Raw genomic sequence first — 23,554 nt, forward strand, 5'->3', positions numbered from 1 at the left:
GTGGTAGAAAAATCTGAGAGCACTACATTAAGAGAGGGTTGACGTGCGTATAGCATTCTTCCTAGCAACAATCTTGTATGTATGCTCAGTTCAGACTGAAACGCGGTGCGAGATGCAGTAGCAGTCGTAAGTGCATAGGTCGTAGGTCGACGACTACCTGTACAGCTTACTGTAGGCTATAAGGCCAAAATAACTTATAAAGACAAAAAAAGTTTGTCTTTATAAGTTATTTTGGCCTTATGGCCTACAGTAAGCTGTATACTGTTGTGTTCATATACATGTTCTGCATCTGTATAGTACTTATTGTGCTTTTACTATATATATATACAGGGTGTCTCGCCTCCGTAGCCAGGTGGGAAGGAGCAGCAGTGCGTAGTACACGCTTCTTGATTAGACGGGGGTTCGAGCCCGTCACCACCAAATACGGAGGATGCGGAAAGGTCAGGGAATGACCACCACATATCCCGGAGCAATATGGCCTTAGTTGCTAATGCTCCTAAAAATCAAATAACAACAACAACAACAGGGTGTCTCAAAAATACGCGTCATAACTTCAGGAATGAGTTCCTCATATGTAGACGATAAAAATATTTTATATCAACATAGTTCCGAAAATGATTGGTTTCCGAGTTTTGAAGGTCTGTCTATGACACTTAACTGTTCACATCACTTTATAGTAATTGTTCAAAATGCCCACATTCTGCCTGAATACAGGCCTCACATCGACGTCTCATGGACTCGCGAAGACGATGCCAAATTCCTGGCATGTTTCATTTTGTCTCACAACTGCCACAATTCAACTGCAGAGAGTTTCCACATCAGCTACCGGAGTCGAATACACCAATGACTTTAAATGGCCCCACAAGACGAAATCTAGTGGGTTTAAATCAGTGAGCGTGGAGGCCAGGCAGTTAGTCCACCTCTACCTATCCACCGACCAGGAAACCTTCGATTCAGGTAATTGCAGGTTAGGTGGCTGAAATGTGCGGGAACGTCATCATGCATGAAGTGTGCTTGTTGACGAATGAAAAATTCAAGAAACCAGGCATGTTGTTTTCCAGAAAGTTTCTGTATGCCTGCCCTGTGAGTTTGTTTGGAAGTACATGGGCCCAAATAACTTATCACCAAAAACACCCGCCCAGATGTTGAGGCTGAACCGCTGTTGGTGATGTGATGGAAGAATTGCGCGTGGTTTTCCTCAGCCCATACATGCTGATTGTGAAAGTTTTGGACTCAGTCTTGTGTGAACTATGCTTCATCTGTGAATATCACTAAGGCAGGAAAGTGAGGAGTTGTACCACACTGCTGCAGAACCACTGGCAGAACATTACTCGCACAGGGTAATCTGCTGGTGACAAGGCCTGTACCCGTTGCAGATGGTAAGGATACAGTTGGTGTTCTCGCAACACTCTCCAAATAGTCGAACGTTGAACAGCCAGTTGCATTGCTATTCTGTGTGTGCTGATTTCAGGAGTGGCATGCACATCATCAAAAATCTCCTCCTATACTTCAGGAGTCGTAGATCTTAGTCGTCCTCTGTCGGCAGCACGAGGTGTAAAGGTCCCATGTTCACAAAGGTGGCGATGGATACCTTCAAATGTTTTCCTGTCTGGACATCTTCATTCTGGGAACCTTTCGTGGTACAAACGACGAGCCTCCAGAGCATTGCCGTCCGCCAAACCGTACATAAAGTGCATATCCGCTTGCTCCTGATTTGAGTACATGGTCGGAATGGAAAACCACCAGATTCTGCCAGTACCTTGTGATGAAGGAAATCACCTGCAGGAGATAAGACATTCCAGTTAATAACTCGGGAACCAAGCATTTCCGGAACTATGTTGATATAAAATATTTTTATTGTCTACATATGAACTCATTCCTGAAGTTATGTCGTGTATTTTTGAGACACCCTGTGTGTGTGTGTGTGTGTGTGTGTGTGCGCGCGCGTGCACACACCTTCTTACTACATGTACCGTAAACAATGAGTGAAAAAAAAAAAAAGCAGAAAGCCTTAAAATTAAAATAAGTTTTGGAGAGAATGGATTCCAATATGAATCCAAAAAAAAAGAAGAAAACGTGATATAATGAGCAATTATAAATTCATTTAGCAAGTTACAAACCTTACGTCTGCTTAAAAAAAAAAAAAAAAAAAAAAAAATAGGCCATCTGAAAAAGTCACCAAAAATTAAACAATATTGCTTACGTACGTTTCATTTCAATAAATATTTATTTAATAACCTTTGAATTTTAATATCATTTATCAATGATAGCATAATATGACTGTGTTGATAAAAAAAAAAAGTTTAAAATGAAATAAATATTGAAAATTTATAATTTTAACGAAATTTATCCCATTGTCAGCAGAGCATGACAATGGGACAGATTTCTGTAATGCATGTTATAGCATGCTCTGCTATAATATTTAATACTGAAGACAAGCCCTTAATAATAAATAATTTGTGTCTCAAAAAAAAAAAAAATAAAAAATAACAGAAACTGGTCAGCAAGAACTCAAACACCTGTAATAGAAACCCAAGATATTCTATGGGGTTCACCCATCACAGGGTTTCTTGCATTCTACCACCTAACAGCCTCTACCTTCAACATGATCAAAAGGACTCCACCAATGTCTTTGATAACAATGTAACATACTATCTTTTCGTGTACTTTACCTCTGTAATTTAACATATATACCTCTGTTACTTTGTTAATTTAACATTAATTTAATATATTATGCTAAAGGTAATGAAACAACAGAAACAAAGCAATAGTCTCGGATATAATGATAACTGGTTCCAAGGAAGTCAGAAACTTGAACACTAAACTCATTGTTCAAAAAAAATAAAAAATGACAATAAAACCAGCTTAATAATAATTTTATTGATTTAAACATACATTGTGCATATCAATTTACTTCTTGAAAGGTCAATCACCATTAATCTACACACTAGAAACTTAAAATCAGAAACTGGAGGCTGTGGAGTCCTGAAAGCATCCTGGCCTTGGGACCACCTTTTAGCAAGGCAGATCAGTAAAAACTGACCTTCAATGCTACAAGAAAGATTTCTCTATATTTGGGTAGTCATCTAAAAGAGCCTTCATTGCTTTATAATGGTTGAATAAATTCAACCATTGTGAGGCAATGAAATTCTTATTTTCTGCTTCTCCATGTCTTCAATACCTCTGAAGCCTTTGATTCACTCAAATTAACCAGTTCTTGAGTGCACTGAAGTTTTCAGCCACCAACAGTTCATCATCGTCACCACAAGGCCCTACTTCCAAATCTATTTAGTTACCTAGCTGAACAATTTTTTCCTGCTTTTTTTTGAGCATCTCCTCTTATAATACAGAAATCTGCAACATACCCAGTCCATAACTTCCTCTGTACAATAGAAAATAACTTCATTACAGGAACTGCATCCTTGACATTGAAGCATTTCCAAAAATGCCTTAAAGTAGGCTCTTTTCCCCTATCAGTTGTCTCCAACATTTAGTGAATATGATCATACAGAGGGTTGAGATTCATAGTGGTGTAAGTCAGTCTATTCTCATTTTTGAGAACAAGGTGTTTTGTGTTTGCATTCATAAAAAACTCAAAAACTTGACAATTTTTGTTAATATTCAATTTTTTGGTCAGCAGTGTTCATATAATTGACTTACACCATTATGTTTCCAAGTAGTTTACCTATTTCAAAATGGCAAATTACTGTAAAGATGACTGTGTAATCAAAACTATGATTTCATACAGAAGAGATTGTTTTTTCCCTGTAAAAAGTACACTATAACAAAATTTTAAAAACCTGAGCAATAGGCACATTCAAAATAGTTAAGATTGTCTTAGTTGTTGCAGAATGATCATAAAAAAGCTAAGATGAACATAATAAATTTAATTATAATGTAAAAGATGGTCGCAAAATTAAAAAAAAATTAGTTGCTTTTTGTTGATTTTCTCATTTTTTAAAAAAAGGAATTAAGTCATCATTACTAATTCTATAATCATAAAACACTGTCACCACAAACTACTGTTTATGCTTCATCTTTTTCCTCATAGTGAGATAAGTGACCTAGATCATGAACTTTTTTTTCCAGCTTCTAATACCTTTAAAGAAGGCAGGGTGAACTGAGGGGATGTATTTGAGAAGGTATAGCATGTCTCTTTTCTTTAGAAAGTTCAGCACTCTAGGACAATCATACAACTTTTCTCGTTCAGTACTTTTCAAGCTCTTAGGGCAACCCTCCTTATTGGGTTTGACATTCAGTTCCATGAAAGGGATGTCTTCATCCAATGTACACTTGTAAAAAATCGTGAATGGGGTTTCCTTTTTTCATAATGGAGCCATTGTATTTTCAACCAGTTTACATTTTCGTCTTCAACATTCTTCTTCCATTTTGTTATGCCATTTTTAAGAGCTTCTGTTTTCAAAAAAGTCATCTTGTTGCATCTTTACAACCATAAACCTGTTGTGTCTTCTGGCAGACTTCATAGTATTATACTATTCATCCGGAACACAGATAATCTTGTTTTTTCCAGCTTGCTCAATGAGCCCAAAGTCTGAGTCATTTGGAGGGTAAAAGCGACCAGAAACCGTGAATTCCATGACTTCAATTGAAGTTTCTTGAACCAGTTTCATTAACAATAAGAATACTTTGATGTTCTGATTTTGGCCAGTGCATGTGTTGCTGTATATCATCACATGCTTTTTTTTTTTTTTTTTGTTCAACTTCATATGCTTAGTCAGATAAGAAGCAATCTCTTGTGAACCTCTGGATGCAATGGTCTCATCCCAAAATGTTCATGTAGCCAAGGTTATTTGTGAAGTCATGCAAACCTAAATTTAGGTATGCAAACCTAAATTCTGAGGCCTATAGGTGCAATACATATTGCACCTATAGGCCTCAGAAACAGTTAATTTTGGGAATGGCAGGGCTTTTTGTAAATCTATCATGATTATATAGCTGTCAGAATTTCCTCAGGCCTTTTCTCACTAGCCCTTTAGCTGATTTCTTGAATTCTCTGCTTTTGCCAAATGCAAAACATGTTGCCCCTCCAAATCACCTGTCCTTTCTTTGTCCTTTTCTACATCAATCGACTGTTTATACTTGCCACAGGCCTTACAAACTCCTTTCGAGGAAAGTGAAAATGTAAATTAAATTCTGTGTTGAAGATGTAATACTCTTTAAGAGGTTCAGTCTCTCTTCGCTCACATCATTCACAATAAAGCACTTTTTTTTACATTCAAGTCAGGGCTAAGAAACTTCCTGTTCAGATCATCTTTTCAAGTGTAATGACTTTGAAATGCTGGGAAAATATAAACATGATCCTTAATAACTATTTTTGTTTGTCAGTTATCTTTTGTGCTGCTACATGTTTACCCATTAAATCTTTTCCTGCAGACTTCCCCTTCCTTACTTTTTCTAAAGCTCTTGTCACCCTTCCATCAGATACAAAAGTATCGAGAAAGAATTTTTTACAAACACGTACTGTGGTATTTTCTTTTTGAATGCAAGACAGATTTGTACATTGCTTTCTATAGGTTCTCTCTATAGGTTCATGATGTATAAGACTACATAAATATGCATTCTATCGAGAAAATCGGCCATGGATATAAAATTATCACATTGCTTTCTCCTTTCCTCTTCTGTTAAGGACTATGCATATTTTTTTACAACCATAATCTTAAGTTTTCAAACCACTTACACTCAACCTACGTTTCTTTTGAGTTCACATACACCTAACCTGAATTGCGAAGTCTTCTGGCTACAGTTCTTTTAGACTCTTTCCTTTTACATTTTCTAGGTGTGAAGGAAGTTTCTTGGCATGCTTCTTCTACTTGGTTGGCCTCAACGTGCTCCATTTTTCTAGATTTCAACTTAAAAGATAACTTAAAATCCCATATTTATTGAGATTTCAACTTAAAAGACATCTTGCTACAGGAAAAAGCATCTTGCTAAACAACCACCATCATGCAAGCTGTTTAGGAACAGAATGGTGTAAGTCAGACTTACTTCACTATGATTCTAAACCTTTTGCTCATATTGCTAACTATTCAAAATAAGTGCTGACATATCTTAATTAGAACTGCAACTTTGACTTACTTTGCTATGAAACTAAACAGTGGACACCTACAGAAGGTGGGAAATATGAACAGCTCATATATATAAAATTACTGACTTACATCACTGATTCTCAACACCTCATATGTTAATATCACTTGAATTAGTAATCACATTCTGGTTCATGGGTTGTAAACTCAATTTCATATTGGAAAAAGATGGACTTCATTGTTGCATCACTAATTCACCTCATTAAGGTTTACTGGGAACATTGTCAATGATTTGCAGCTCCTTCTCTACTAAGCCATTTCTGCTGAGTTAAATCTCAGCTGCAGAGCAGAAATTATGGCAAAACCACTTTTAGAATGAGACCCTGCTAACCAAAGTTTTCTTGTTTGACTTCTAAGCTGCAGGAAGCTGTCTTTCCCCTTGCTCCTAAACAAGTTTTCAATCAATGAAAGAGATGGTTATAATCACAACTGTGTACACCAACCTTTTCCCCTACACTTGGTGGAAAAGTCCAGAGTTAAAATCCTGACAGTGACACTAGGAAATTGAGCTTTTCCCATGATGTCTCAGGAAAGGATATATTCTGATAGGAATTCAGGTTTTTTTGTCCAGCAAACTGACCAAAGAATACATGAAAAAAAGTGTTACCGGACCCTTTTCTGATAAAATAACTGATAACTCATATAACTGATAAAAACTTGTCCATACAACTATACACACATATTTATCATACCCTTCCCACTGCCAGAAAGTACCAATCCAGATACTCAAACTTTAGACTGTCGATTTGGACTGTTCAGATATGCAGTTGTTCATTCCAGTGGTTGACAACACACTAGCTAAACAAACTTTCTAATGTCAAGTCTATTAGTTTTCCCCAAGAGTTTGCATTTATGCCCCCAGGTTTATGTTGTTCCATTTCAAATAAAATTCCAATCATTCAATCTGCTCTTCCCCTCTCAGGCTATGTACATCCTTTTGCTATTTATATTAAAATATAGAGTCAAAGGGTCAATAACACTAGAACACAACAGTACAAATAATTAATAAACCAGCAGCCCTCTAATCTGCTTGATTTTCTTTTATACAGAATATTTACACAACCTCTAATCTACTTTTTCTTTTTAGACAGAATATTAATGCATTTTTTTTTAAATAAAAACCCCACACACAAAAGGAACCTACGGTACTTAGTACCATGTGTAGGTTGAAGGTTGAGAATATAAATATACTTGTTGACATTAAAAACTTGAATTACAAACCTGAGGGGACATAAATTCAAATTGGGGAAAGACAATTGTAGAATAGATGCGTGGAAATTTGCATTTAGCCAGTGGGCGGTTAATTGCTGAAACAAACTTCCATCTGTCATTGTGGAAGTTGATAGCTTAAATAAATTCAAGGAGGAACTGGACAAACTTTTAGAGGGAATGGATGTGTGAAATTGTTATTTTTTTATTTTTTTGCTGATGCTATATATGCTTATACGCTTGCTTTCTTGCATCACATTCCTCTATTACCACTACTACTATTTCCATATATTGTAATTTTCAGGAAATACTGGTGAAGGAAGGTTCTCCAAAAACTGAAGTTGAAAGGATAAATTGGAAAGAAGTTGGTTTTCTGCGAGTTCAAAGTCAAACAGGTTTTGAAAAGAACAGTGCCCATAGAAGTTTGTATAGAAAAGGCATGCAGCAGAAACATTATGTCTAAGAGACAGAGTGGAGAGACTTTGTAAAAGATGGGTCATTAATTAACCTGACTTTAGCCTGAGAAAGGTTTTAGGGACACCACCCCAGATGTGTAACAATATTCCATGGTAGAGTGGATTTGAGATTTTTACAGAATGAGTAGCTGCTTAGAAGCACAGCCAAGAGCAAAAGAGAAAACCCAGTTGTTTGGATGCAGAGGAAGTAGTATTTGTGATGTGCTTATGCCAAGAGAGATTAGGAGTTAGGATAATCCCTAATAGAGATATACAATCTTGTCTAGAAAACTGAGGGTCGTTGAAGGTAAGCATAGGAATAGTAGCCTTCTTTTTGCAAGATACGATTGAGTTTTAGGATTGAAATTAAGTTATCTTTTGCCCATTGAAGAATTACCTGGAGAATAGCATTTAATAAAACGGTGGAGGATATTCAAGCTGTTTGTGCAGGACAAGGTTTCTCAAACTGGAAGGTAGAATGCAACATGCTATCATCAGCAAAACTATGGATAGGATTTCCAGTCAGTGGAAGGTCATTAATATACAGCAGGAAAAGAGAGAAAAAATTGAACCTTGGGGAATACCAGCATTAGTGGGGAAGTTAGAAGACAGAGCCATAGAGCCATCTACCACCACCTACAGCAAGCAGTAAGAAAGAAAACTGGATACCCAATTGCAAAAAACAGTCAGAAATTCATAAAATGGAAGCTTGTTCAGAATACCTTTATGCCAAACATGATCAAAGAAATGTCAAAAGCAACTATTTGAGGTGTTTATATTGTTTACAAACACATCTAAACATTTACTGACCACGTACAATTTCACAATGGAGCTAACTGGGAGTATATGATACAATTTATGATGCAAAAATCACCATACTATGAGTAATCCATTGCTAATTAATTATCAATGTTTCGAAGCTTGAAATGAACCAGAGCACACTGGTTCAATGCACACATTGGCAATGTTTTGTATACTTGATTATTAAAAATAAGATAGTTTACTGACAAGTGATGTGTTGTAAAATTTTCCATTTTGGCCCCCACAAATGAGTCACTAATCTTGATTCATGAACAGCAGTAAACGATCCTATGACCTTTTAAGAAATTTCCCTGTGTGGCTAGAGTATGGTAAAAACTTAAGTTTAAGTATTTTTGAACATTTCATGTTCAAAATAATGGATTGTCAGATTTCTATGGTTCTACTGTATAAATTATTCTGAAAATTAAAGCAAGAAAGTCATATTTTAAGAGCACTTTTTTTTTAAAATTCAGTATTTTGTAAATACTCTGAGTATTTGCAAAAGGTTAAGGTACAGTTTTATTTTCTTCTATGCTAGGTATGATGGTAATGGCTGCTAAAACAGGATAACATAATGGATGATTCAAAGATCTTTAAAAATAAAAATAATTAACACTTTTATACAAGTTCATTTTCAATCAGACTGAAACAAACAGCTGCTCTGTATGAATCAGTTCTGAAAATTATGTTGACTATGTATATAAAGTGCTTAGCATCATAATACACAGCCATTTCTGAATAAACAGAAAATTTTTAAGGTGGCATCGTTTTAGGTTATATCTCATATTGTGAATGTCTTCACAACGAGTTGCCATGATATTGCACTACTTCGAATAAGTAACGCTTCACCTAAGGAGAAGACTAGTGTTACTTATTCTCAGATAGGTACCACCACCCAGACAGCACTGTTTCAGGGCTATTTGGCCCTTCGTCAGTGAGTGGGTAGGTACCCAAGTGATGCAATGATGGCAAAAACAGTTATGAAGTATAACTCCACAATATGAGAGATGCCTGATGGTGTATGATGTATTTAGACTAAGGCGCATTTAGGGCTAGAGCCTCAAGCTGCGAACAAATTTAGACTATGTATATAAAGTGCTTAGCATCATAATACACAGCCATTTCTGCTATTCGAAGTAGTGCAATACCATGGCAACTCGTTGTGAAGGCATTCACAATATGAGATATAACCTAAAACGATGCCACCTTAAAAATTTTCTGTTTATTCAGAAATGGCTGTGTATTATGATGCTAAGCACTTTATATACATAGTCTAAATTTGTTCGCAGCTTGAGGCTCTAGCCCTAAATGCACCTTAGTCTAAATACATCATACACCATCAGGCATCTCTCATATTGTGGAGTTATACTTCATAACTGTTTTTGCCATCATTGCATCACTTGGGTACCTACCCACTCACTGACGAAGGGCCAAATAGCCCTGAAACAGTGCTGTCTGGGTGGTGGTACCTATCTGAGAATAAGTAACACTAGTCTTCTCCTTAGGTGAAGCGTTACTTATTCAAAGTAGTGCAATATCATGGCAACTCGTTGTGAAGGCATTCACAATATGAGATATAACCTAAAACGATGCCACCTTAAAAATTTTCTGTTTATTCAGAAATGGCTGTGTATTATGATGCTAAGCACTTTATATACATAGTCTAAATTTGTTCGCAGCTTGAGGCTCTAGCCCTAAATGCGCCTTAGTCTAAATACATCATACACCATCAGGCATCTCTCATATTGCGGAGTTATACTTCATAACTGTTTTTGCCATCATTGCATCACTTGGGTACCTACCCACTCACTGACGAAGGGCCAAATAGCCCTGAAACAGTGCTGTCTGGGTGGTGGTACCTATCTGAGAATAAGTAACACTAGTCTTCTCCTTAGGTGAAGCGTTACTTATTCGAAGTAGTGCAATATCATGGCAACTCGTTGTGAAGGCATTCACAATATGAGATATAACCTAAAACGATGCCACCTTAAAAATTTTCTGTTTATTCAGAAATGGCTGTGTATTATGATGCTAAGCACTTTATATACATAGTCTAAATTTGTTCGCAGCTTGAGGCTCTAGCCCTAAATGCGCCTTAGAAAATTATGTTGCTATTTTAATTGATCTCAAAAAAGAATCAAATTGAATCAATTAAACAAAGACAAGCCAAACAATTTAGCCTATACATATATATATAGACACACATGCACATACATATGGCACCTCCATAGCCAGGTGGGCAGGTTTTTTTTTTTTTTTTTTCAGGAGCATTAGCAGCTAAGGCCATATTGCTCCGGGATATGCGGTGGTCATTCCCTGACCTTTCTGCATCCTCTGTATTTGGTGGTGACGGGCTCGAACCCCGGTCTAATCAAGAAGTGTGTGCTACGCACTGCTGCTCCTTCCCACCTGGCTACGGAGGCGCCGGGTGGGCAGGAGCAGCAGTGCATAGCACATGCTTCTTGATTAGACCGGGGTTCGAGCCCTTGACCACCAAATACAGAGGATGCAGAAAGGCAAGGGAATGACCACCGCATATCCCCAGAGCAATATGGCCTTAGTTGCTAATGCTCCTAAAAACCAAATAACAACAACAATACATACATATATGTGTACATATTTATGTACATACATATTTAATACACATTATATATGTGTATTAAAAATGTGTATAAAAAATGTGTATATAAAAAAAGGAGGAGTGGCAAAATGTTCCCTAGTTGACCAAAAACCTTAACCTACCTTTGGGGTTTTGGAATAGGTTGCAAATTGCAAGGTTCACCTAGGGAATCAGTTGCTGACAGCCAGTCTAGGGCAGCTCTTGATCAAGATACTGATATTTCATTAAAATAATAACAAACAGCATAGAAATAATAAACTATTATCTCTCAATGCAGAACAATCTGCTCTGCCTTCACAACACATTGCTCAGGTACTGCACTACTTTCAAAGAAATGGCATTTCAAAAAGGTTACTCTGCCATTCACTGAAAAGATGAGGCAGTGCTAACACTTCCTGTTTCAGGATTTAATGTTCCTCTCAGATAGCAAGTGGTTTCTTTTAAAATAAATGGCATATCAACCTTTTGGGAAGGCTATTTGTTTTAAAGCAGTGCACTACCAGGGAAAGTCATTGTGAATGCAGTCCTTTCTGTTGTGGGCATTAAGACCATTATGTTAACTAAGCAGTTTAACCCATTGGCTGCAAACACATGAAAGAACAGAATAAACCCCCTAACTTCATATAACTTAAAAAAGGTCTAATATATATATTGCTAATGTAAATTAACTTATTAAATTGACAAAATTATGTTATATGTTTGCAAAAAAGACTTATTTAATAACAGTAAATATTTTTGACACCTTTTCCCCCCCAAAAAAATTTATGTACACATACTATTATAGCATATGCAAAAATTAGCATTAGCATTAGTAGAGGCATTTGATGCAAGAAAGCAAGCTTATGCAGCATCAGCCAAAAAAAATATAACATATTCATTGTTTTCAATGGCCAGAATTTGCTTCCCTACATTTAGTATTAACAATGCCAAATGATGCAAGGAAGCAAGCATATATAGCATTACCAGAAAAAAATAATAAAAAATTAGCTACCTCTTCTGTTTATCCCTTCTTATAACAAACTATTATCTCAGAACAATCTGCTCTGCAGTGAGAGATAATATACAATCACTACATTTGTCTAATGCTTCCTTAAATTTATTCAAAACTACCCACTTCCACAACACCAGATGGAAGTTTGTTCAACATTTGAACTTGCCTTGAAATTACATATAGCTAGCTGCAGCTATATGCCATTGCAGGTAGTTATATTTAGATATAATTAAGTGACCCAAGTTTTAATTTTGTCATAATAGTATCTTGGAGGTGAAAAGCTTCCAAAAGCCCAAGAACTAACTTTTGCATTTATTTTATTAGGTCAAAAATAATTAAATAGTTCAGAGTGTGAAATTAAAATATGAAATAAAATCAGAAATAAAGAATCTCATCTTTTATACATTTCAGCTCCAAAAGGATCCATACAATGCTAAATTTCTGTGGAAACGACGGCTGGTTTTCAGACATAGTTATGTTCAACGTTGTCACCCTCAGAGAATAGGAACAATTTCGTAAAATTTCGTTTACAGATGCACAAAAATACGAAACATACGGAAAGCGGTTTTTTTTTTTTTTTTTTTTTAAGTGTGTGAATTAGTTAAATCTTGTACAACTGAATTGCCAAACGCAATGGGAATACACTTAGCAGTGGGACCTGTAATTCAGGTGACCCCAAAGTAGCAACAAGTGCCACGACGGAAGAAAGCAAAACACCTTTGGTAACTGAAATAAGCCAGTACTTATTAAATAGAAAAACCATTAGAATTCCTTCTTATCAAACTTACTAATTTTGACAAATCTTGTTTTTTCAGCTGGGGTTGACCCTGCAACGATGCCGTATCACCACCCGCCATCTTGAAAAGAGGGTCGTATATCCGTTTCTTTTTTTCTAAATCAAGTTCTTACATTTAACTGAAATTATTCAATTTAAAATTTGTTATTAATAAATTTAACACTTCAGAAATGTAACAATCACTACATTTGTTAAGTCAGAATGGCCGACTGACAAATTAACTCAGCCAACCACTCACTCATGTGCAAAGCCACAAGTAATATGCACGGAACATGATGCAACACGCATTATAACAATGAATACTTGGCCAAATAACGGCAATTCTCCGTTATGCTGTACAAGACTACAAACAGAATGGTCGAAAGCATACCAATGCCAACTAGATCAGTATAAATATACAAATAAATTAAATATATCATTAAAAATTAATTTACAAGGTATTCTGTAAATTATATACTTTTTTTCTATTACCTAAACGATGTAACAAAGTTTAGTAATATCATTTAGAAATCTACCACTCAGAGAACATAAGATAAAATAAATTAGTATTAGTGTTGGCAATAGGATACACGAAAACAAAGCGTACACTGCCCCAGCTAAAAAACAAAAAAAAAAACTCTTTATATTTCCCATCCATTCCAATAATTTGTTGAAACTTTCCTTAAATTTACTAAAACTAACCACTTCAACAACTGACTGCCTTTGGCTGAATGCGAATCTACACACATCTATTTTCCAAGTAAACTTTTCCAATTTAAATTTAAGAAAGGGTAAACATGCCATTGGCATTTAGTTTACTTATCCCTTTCAAAGCCTTATGCGCAATAAAATCACATGTTTCTATGAATTTGCGATCTGTACAAAGGGATGCCCTGATTTACAGACCACACTTTACAGAACTCCAGTCTTTCTTAGTAAGAACATCCCTTTGTGCCACCAGCTAATCTTGTTGCTCTTCTCTGCACCCTTTCCAACAGATGTATATCCTTCAAATGAGGTAGTAGTAGTAGCAGTAGTAGGTTCCGAACATGTATGCAGTATTCCAGACGTGGCCTAACCATACCCTTATACAACGGGACAATCACCAATTTATCCCTCGTGACAAAGATGACAGAACCGCATGTGCTATCCTAGCAACTTATTTTAACTACACAGAATTTCATATCGGCCTGTGCAATAAACGCTGGATCTTTCTCATACTCCATTACCTTCAACTATATACCACCCAGATGGTACGCTATTCTGAGATCACTGCTACCCAAAAGAACTATTGTGCATTTATCACTGATACACCCCAGAACCCTAACAATCGGTATATTTTCCAGCACATCTACTTAGTTTATATAGATCCTCAATGAAGTAGCCTCCGCTTATTGCCTTCATCAATCACTATGCCCCACTTTTGTATCATCCACAAACTTAGACATCAAACTTATAATTATCATAAACAAATCTAAAATCATTAACAAATTTAAAAACAGTAAGGGGCCAACACCGACCGCTGCAGAATTCCATTAATCACATTAGCCACAAAGAACAGTAATCATTTAAAGCCACTCTTTGTTTCCTACGACTTATCCGTCCCTTTATCCATAGCACCTTTCGTTCCAAAAGGATGCCGTATTTTTATAACTTTATTCTATATGCATTATGGAATGCAAATGCCTATTTGCACCAATAGAACCTTGTGGAGAGTGACAGACCACCTCCATCGGCAAATAATACGACATTACCTCGACAACAATGGTGTAACACTGGAGGCCATCCACACAGCCGTGAATTGTGCTGTCATACCAGCCAGTAGGATTAATGGAAGGGAAACGAGAAACCAGCAGCAGAAGAACCAAAAATAAAAGGAACTGCCAGTTTGGGAAAGAAGACTTCAGCAGAAGATAGAAGAATTATGAATCATATAGTCCAATTTACCCAGTACCAATGGGGTATCAGGAGTAAGAAATTGATTGTAAAAGTGAAGAGCATCCTCAACAGAGACAGCGTCCACAGCAAACATGAGACAAAAAATCAGAGAATAGGAGAGCACTTGGACACACTGCAGCAGAAACTCCTCGCACTCGGCAAGAGACTACGCCGATACAAAGAGAGCTCCAGTACGGTCATCAATATATCGAGCATAGTTCACCGCTGTCTAGTGTGTTTAACCTTTGTAGTTGATTATACGCCGTACTAAAGTCATGCGACCATCTTGTATCTATTCCTGTAATGTGACCTTTTTGGCAATCCTTATAAATGTCCCTTATACCTGTCCGAAATTTCTCGCTGTCTCCTCATTTCATTCTGATTCTATGGTACACCCCGTTACGAAATTTTGTCCCGCTTCATCGCAAGCTGCACGAGTTACAACACGTTTTCTACATGCCTTGTTAATTTTTTGTCGAGCAGTGTATTTTGATATTTTTAGTAATGATTACTGAACACATAAAAATTATATTTTTGGAATTCAGATCCGAATCTAATGGGCTGGTACAAACTTTGTACTTTTTTTTGTAATGTTTTCAGTAAAGTACAAACAAGAACGAAAATTATAATTGTTGGTTTAATTTTTATTTATTTTAATTTTTAAAATTGTTAAACTTTTAAATTCTGGAGTTCCCCCTTTGATTGGGCACATTTGTTGGGTGAACCTGAAAACCGCACGCAGTATACCCTCTTCGTATCAATCAATAAGTTCTGCAACACGTGCAATGGAAAGACCAACGGACTGGCGTAGCTCATATACCTTTCTTATATACTGGTCCGAGTCACTTGTTTATCATGAAAAGTCCAATGAACTATGAAAACAGGAGAATGATATCTAGTTCATTTGTTGGAGTAAATAATAGTATATAGTGGAATTTTTTAACTTGAGGATAGCGGGGTGTAATACTCTGCAGAATATTGTAAACCGCAGAATAATTGTTCTACATAAATACCGTGCAGTAGTGGTTCCCAGCTTTTTTGTCACTCGAGTGCCACTTTGGTTAAAAAGACGCTGTATTCGCGGAACACTCAACGAATGATTACAATTAAAAGCAATGGAGTTTTTCCAAATCTAATTGGTACATTCAAGAAATTCGCGGCATATTGAGAATCATTGCCTTATACTAATATAACAATCCATTTAATAGCTTATCATGGAATTCTCCTCTAAAGGTGAAGGGGGGGGGGGTTATTTAGCTAACAAATACGAAAAACTTTAGGTTTGAAATGGCGATCAGGGGTTAGTCGAAATTTATTTCTAAGCATACGCAAAATGATGAATCCAATGAAATAGTTAACAGAGTTTTGGAATGAAGGAATCATAGTTAAATTTTGGGTGCAGGAAATGATGCATGTGCTAGCAAATTAAAGAGTCCCAAAAGAAAAATTAGCAGGGTTCTGGAAAATGTGAAGTCTAGGAAATCGCTAGATAGGGGTAAAATTTCCAAGAAATGGCTACATTCACTGTAATATGCTGCATTCACTGATTGGTGTTGGCAGGAGTTAACACTGGTAGAGTCTAGCTACGTCATTCCTCTGTCAGACCTACAGAACAGAGGAATAACTATGGTGAAGAACTATCCCCATCTTCATCAAATATAATATTTCATTTTGCAGTATTTCATTATTTATTTATCCATTGCTAATTCATAATGCCTACTTATGGAAGAGATAAAGAGAGGACATGTGGACACATGTCCTCTGAACGCTAGTTAAATTTCGAAATTGCAGAGGCATAAAATTGCACACATATTTGACCATATGTGTGTAGTGCTATGTTTGTGAAATGTGTGCGTTGTTGTTTAGTTGTTTCTGGACATTTGGCTACCTAGAAAGAGTGATGATCACCAGGAACTCTGCTCTCCAATATCCGTCCACTTCACATGGAGGCAGTCCACGACTACTCACGTACTGTTCTTAATAGAATAAATCCCGCACCTATCGGTAATAGCGCAAGACCTATAGCTTCAAGCAAATGCCATGCCATTGGAGCCCAATAACATGATAAAAACATAGCAAAGTTTTTTTTTAATTTTTCTATTGTATTGACTGTGCTGTTAACCCCTTGCATTTAGCACCGTGAATAAACTCCTCATCGACCCAAGAACGAGTGGAAAATTTGCCTACCTTCAAATCCTGTCAATTCAGAACAGGGAATAAACTGCCCATTGACACAAGAACAAACAGAAAATGCCTGATTTCAAATCCTGTCAAAAAGACAAGAAATTCTAGCCGTTTTTCCCAATATGGCCGGGTGAGTTAGTCTCGGGGGAGGGTTGCCTTCACGCGGGTACACAGTTGACATAATCGCTATCTTCCCAAAACAGAATGGAACAGACGTGACTTCGAAACTCGTCAACGAAGCCAGAAATTTTTAAGCACTTTTTTCAAAACAAACCGACACCTGGTGCTTGTGTTTCGGGAAAGCATCACGAATAATCGGACTGAGGAGAATATTATTTATTTATTAGATTAAACGGTTCCTGCCAAAAGCTGGTAACATCACTGTTCAAACGTTTAGAGGGTCTTCTCAATTGCAGGGTGAAAAGACCCTCTAAAACTACCCCCAAGGGCTCACATCTGGTGAGTATCGGCTTGGCACACCCAGGGTCCTGAGTTGGATATCATCATTCTTCTCTTTCTTGGTGATTTCCTTCTCTTTCTCTCTCTCTCTCTCTCGGGGTAATAGGGAAATTTTTTTTTTTTTTTTTTTTTTGGCTGGTGCAGCATAAGACTCAGGCTTCCTTGCACCATATGGCTGCTAATATTAATAATAATAACTACAGATTAAAGCAAAAAAAAAAATACATATAGAAGACCCTCAAGCTGGACTTTTAACACAGTTAAAAGTCCAGCTTCAGGTGTCCAAGTCTAGATTAATGTGTCCAATTCTGTGTTAAAATCTCCACGTCCAGTTTTTAAATAACTGTCAGCCCATTTCAAAGTCCACCTCATCATCAATTAAAATTACTACAGCAAACGATACCAAATCACAAACGAAATAAAAGTGAGTAAGGAAATCTCCATGACATCAAGGAGTTCTTCAGGAATCTACATCCCGGAAAACACACACAGTCACGGGCTCGCGCCTGAGTAGCACTATGCACACAGATTTCTGGACATTTCAAGAGTTCGTCATCAGCATTAAAGGTAACACATAGCACTAAACTCATTTATGGCTTTTTTAAGGGTTCTAAAATCAGTCTAATGTGATATTAGCATTAGCATTAGCATTAGTAGAGGCATATGATGCAAGAAAGCAAGCTTATTCAGCATCAGCCAAAAAAAAAAAAAAAAAAAAAAAGCCCTACTCCCATTTCACCCCTCTGTTCGTTCGAAATACCTGTCCAGTTGAACTTTAAATTTGTTCAGGCTATCAACTTCAACAACAAGTGATGGAAGTCGGTTCCACCAACCAACCACCCGCTGGCCAAAGGCAAATTTCCGCACATCTATCCGACATCAGTCCTTCCTCAATTTGAATTTATGCCCTCTGAGGTGATTATTCTGAGCAAGATGAAGAATCCCATTGGCATTGAGCATGCTCAAACCATTCAAAGCCTTATACACCTCTATCAGATCGCCTCGCCGGTGCCTACTCTCCAGACTCTGTAATTTGCAAAACTTAAGCCTTTCTTCGTAAGAGCAACCCTTTGTTCCATTCACTAATCTTGTTGCCCTTCTTTGTACCCGTTCGAACAGCTCTAATTCCTTCTTAAAATGAGGCCTCCAGACCTGTATACAGTACTCAAGATGTGGCCTAACCATTGCCTTATACAAGGGAATAATCACCTCCTTATCCCTGCTAGAAAAATTCCTGTATATCATTGACAAGACACCATGAGCTACTCTTGCAGCTCGTCTGCACTGCTCAGAGAACTTCATATCTGCCTGCATAATTACCCACAGGTCCTTTTCATTCTCCACCACTGTCAGTGTAGTACCGCAGAGTTGATACGTTGCTCTGGGGTTACTGTTTCCCATATGTACTACTTTACATTTGTCAATGTTAAACTTCATTTGCCACCTCTCAGCCCATCTGTTCAACCTTTCCAGATCCTGTTGCAGCAGCATAGCGTCAGTAGTGTCCTTAACGACCATGCCAACCTTTGTATCATCTGCAAACTTGGACATTAAACTTGATATCCCATCATCAATATCATTCATAAACATCGAAAACAACAACGGACCCAACACTGAACCTTGAGGAACTCCACTAATAACATTAGTCCACGTTGAGCAGTGTCCATTGATTACCACTCTCTGTCTTCTGCCACTCAACCATCCCCTTATCCATAGCAGCAACTTGCCTCCAATGCCACACTGCTCCAATTTGTGCAGCAGTCTTTCATGTGCAACAGTATCAAAAGCCTTTCTAAGATCCAAATATATAATATCAAAGTTATTCCCTGCATCCAGTTCTTTTGTGACTACATCATAGTATCCAATCAAATTGGTCAGGCAAGACCTGCCCTTAACAAAACCATGCTGCGTCTGAGCTATAACTGAATTCTTGTCTAGATGATCCTGCAGTGCTTCTTTAACCAGTGCCTCCATTAATTTACCTGGAACAGAAGTTAAACTAACAGGTCTATAATTACTTGTGTCAGCCTTTGATCCTCCTTTGTGAATTGGGGTTACATTTGCACATCTCCAGTCTATGGGTACCTCCCCTGAGTCCAAAGAAGCTCTCATAATTATGGCTAGGGGTTTGCATACTTCCTTTGCTGCCTCCTTTAATATAACTGGATAGATCCCATCCACCCCAGGTGCCTTTTTTATGTTTATCCTCAACAATCTCTCCTCCACTTTCCTCTCAGTTATTACAAAACCATCCAGCTCACTGCCAATGTTTACTTTACCTACATCATTCTCCTTCCTAAATAACTCCTCATGCGTGAATGTAGATGCAAAATACTCGTTTAGATTGTTAGCCACCTGAGCAGGATCCTCAACTGTTGAACCATCAATATCCAGTGGACCAATCTGATTCATCCCTTTCCTTCTCAAGTTCAAATATGTAAAGAACTCTTTTCTGTTTTTCTTTGCATCCTTTGCCAAGGATTTTTCGTAGTCTGCCTTTGCCTGCCTAATCTCCTTTGTGACTTGGTTACAGACCAACTTATATCTATCATAGGCTTCCATGTCACCCATTAATTTGTATGTATCCCATGCATTTTTCTTCTCTGCCACATGTCTCATTAATTCATCTGACAACCATTTAGGCCTAAACCTTGAACAATATTTCTTAGTTGGTATGTAAAGCCTGGTAGCCTCCAAGATTAGTTCCTTGAATGCTTCCCATTTTGAGTTTGCTGTTGGTAACATCATCAGTTGGTCCCACTGTATAGAATTTAAATACTGTCTCAGACCATCATAGTCGCCTTTACGAAAACAAAAACCCTTCCCTTTACCTCTGATGGTAGTTACCTCCTTGAGTAAATCCCACTTCAACACACTGTGATCACTGCCACCTAGTGGTTCATTTATCTGCAGATTCTTAATGCATGAAGAATCACTACTGATAATCAGATCAAGAGTATTGCTCCCTCTTGTTGCCTCACGAACATGCTGATGTAGAAAACAATCATCCAATAAATCCACAAAAGCCTTGCTAGTGTGCGAGTGACCAACCCACAAATTCCAGTCAATATCTGGGAAATTAAAATACCCCATTATAAGACTCTCTGATTTACTGGCCCACTCTATTTCCCTGTACAATATCTTATTATACTCGTCAGAGTCATTAGGCCTGTAGCACACTCCTACTCTCAATTTTGATTTCCCTATGCTTATGTCACACCAAACTGACTCGACACTGCCCTGTCCATCGATGTCGACTGGCTTCACTTCCTTGGACTTTATGTGTTTCTTAATTAATAGCATAACCCCTCCTCCCCTCCTGTCCTGTCTATCCTTTCTATACACATTGTATTCCCCAAATTCCAGTTCCGCATTACTTATATCTGTGTGACACCACGTCTCTGATATCCCAACAATATCTGCCTTTGATGTTTTGAGCAATACCTCAAATGGCAGAGTTCAGTGGTGTTCAAGAGCCACTCTACATATGATAAACACATTATTATTATTATTATTATTATTGCTCTCATATTATTTCTCCCTGATTAGGGATTCCACTTCGTGACGGGTATTGCTACCAAGTACACAGGGTAGTTGTACCTCAGTCTGGTGTTACTGTTGGTCGAGAAACTCTCTGACTATCCTACAGGTGTTCAGAATTGCGACTTTCTGGAGTTCGTTGTAGGTGTTCGCTGGGAGATCTATTGCTGCTAGGCTGTTATGTAGGGTCTTTGGCACCATACCTGCGGTTGACGCGATGTTCGGGGTGGTCGTTACTTGTTGCATATGCGATATCTCTTTGATCTCCTGTCTTAGGTTCTTGAACTTCCTGATTTTATCCCCATGGGTTTTCTGCAGGTTGCCAGTGTTGACTACCGCGATGTCAATCAGATAGGTAGCCTTTTCCTTCATGTCCACAAGGGTTATTTCCGGTCTGTTGTGCGGGATAGCCCTATCCATAATTATAGCGCGGTCCCAGTACAGTTTGTGGGTTGGGGTCTCTAGTACTGCCTGGGGTTCGTACTTGTAGAACGGTACACTTTCGTTGAACAACTGGTAGTTTCTTGCGAGCTTCTGATGTATTATCCTGGCTACCCAGTTGTATCTAAGACGGTACTCAGTCTGGTTGATCACCTTGCATCCTGTGGTGATGTGTTAGATCGTTCCTGAGGCCAGGCGGCATCATCGACATATATCATCTGACATTCCGGGATCCTTTGCGATGTATTTTCTATAGTTTCTGTTGCTTCAAATTGGGGTGATACCAAATATTTTAATTTCAGGGAAGACTGGAATATTATTTTAAATTATATATTTTGTGTGTACTGTTTCATTCATCAATACAACACTATGGATTTTAGTGTATCACCTGTGCTTGATTCTGTTGGGGACTTGTCTTCGTCGGTTGCAGATAAGCCTACTAAATCAGCTAGGAAAAAACATCCCATAATATTAAAAATAACAAGAAGTGATCAGGATAATTCGGCAGATGATAAATCTATTTCATCTGCTTCTGATCCCAGTAGTTCTGACCTGGATAAAAATTCATATCAAAACAAAGATCAAAGCAAAGACACAGTTGCCAACACTTTGGCTAATGTACAAGAATTCGTGCAAAATACATCATTCGCTGAAGGTGAATGATGTATTTTGCGCGAATTGGACCTAGGGGAGTCTTTAGATACCTCGGTGGTACTTTCAACAATGACCAAGATTTAACACGCACTCGGAGAATTTTTATCTGCAGATAGCAGTAAAGTCACTAGGGCAGCCTCAAACTATATACATCGTTTGTGGTCAGACCTGGAGTCACTTAAGAATGCATTATTGATCGACAATGAACGATTGAAATTAAAAACATCAGAATTACAAATACGCACTGAGATTTTTCACCATCTAATCAAGGACCGATCCAAATAGCGTACCTTTGTTGAAGCAGTAAAGATGAACAATTATAACATAATTTTTCTCAACTTCTTTTGGAGGAAGGTGTTATTCCCCCATCAAAAAATAACTTCAATGACCCTAAAAACATCATTATATTGAGACCGAATGCCGATTCTGAAATTTCATCCAGTCAGGATGTTAGAATTAAAGTGACAGAAGTGTTTAAAAAAAAGAACATCGAGATATTAAAATCAAAAATATGAGGTTGCTAAGAAACAAAGGTCTCTTAATTGAAACTACTAATCCCATGGATGCAAATAAAATTAGCAAAATGACGCAGCTGACAAATGCAGGTTTGTCTATGGACAAACCACGGTTACTAGACCCCACGATTTTAATTTACGGTGTGCCAAAAGAATATACAAAGGAGGATGTTTTAGCAGATTAGTTTATAAAGAACCTAAAAGATCATTTGTTTAAAAAGAACCTAAATGGGTTTGAACAAGAGGTAGTTAAAAAAGGTACAACGTTCACATTTAATTCAGGCTATGGAAGTAAAATAACAAACTGTGTAATAGGATTCACCCCCCCCCCCCCCAATTTTTAAACGCTTAATACAGAATGATCGTATCTTTCTTTGCTTCACTTCACATAAATTCCGTCGTTTCACAGTGGTTACTAAATGTTTCCGCTGTCTAGCCTATAGCCATTCAGCTTTAAATTTCACACTTAAGACCGTGTCTTGTGGTCACTGTGGAGGCGGTGGACATGTGGTTGCTGAATACATACACAAGGAAGAACCCCCTCGGTGTGTCAATTGTAAAAGACGCAACAGAGATTGTCAGCATTCAGTTCGAGACAATAACTGTCCGGAGTATAAACGAGCTGTTGAACTAGTAAACCAAAAAACTCGTAATGAATATTATTATTATTATTATTATTAGCCATATGGTACAAGGAAGCTTGAGGCTTATACTGCACCAGCCAAAAAAAAAAAAAAAATCCCGAGTTACCCCCTGAGAAAGAAAGAAGAGAGAGAGAGAGATACAAAGGAATCACCAAGAAAGAGAAGAATGATGATATCCAGCTCAGGACCCTGGGTTTGCCAAGCCCATACTCACCAGATGTGAG

At 37.5% G+C, this 23,554-nt stretch overlaps 2 protein-coding genes across 2 annotated transcripts in view; one reads left to right on the plus strand and one right to left on the minus strand.

Annotated features, from left to right (window-relative positions):
- eIF2gamma (eukaryotic translation initiation factor 2 subunit gamma) overlaps positions 1–13,251 on the minus strand; it is a 109,229-nt gene extending 95,978 nt beyond the window's left edge. Inside the window, exon 1 of the mRNA XM_090375253.1 lies at positions 12,969–13,251. Coding sequence (XP_090231379.1) covers positions 12,969–13,037 — 69 coding nt within the window. The 5' untranslated portion in view covers positions 13,038–13,251. The remainder of the gene's footprint in view (positions 1–12,968) is intronic.
- Positions 13,252–21,886: 8,635 nt separating this feature from the next.
- The window catches only part of S2P (membrane-bound transcription factor site-2 protease), a 168,744-nt gene continuing 167,076 nt past the window's right edge, over positions 21,887–23,554 (plus strand). The window contains exon 1 of the mRNA XM_090390136.1: positions 21,887–22,172. Within this exon, the coding sequence (XP_090246262.1) occupies positions 21,887–22,172 (286 nt within the window). The remainder of the gene's footprint in view (positions 22,173–23,554) is intronic.

This window comes from Mastigoproctus giganteus, chromosome 1 (genome assembly GCF_048544385.1).
Source record: "Mastigoproctus giganteus isolate SK-2022 chromosome 1, ASM4854438v1, whole genome shotgun sequence".
Lineage (NCBI taxonomy): Eukaryota > Metazoa > Arthropoda > Arachnida > Uropygi > Thelyphonidae > Mastigoproctus > Mastigoproctus giganteus.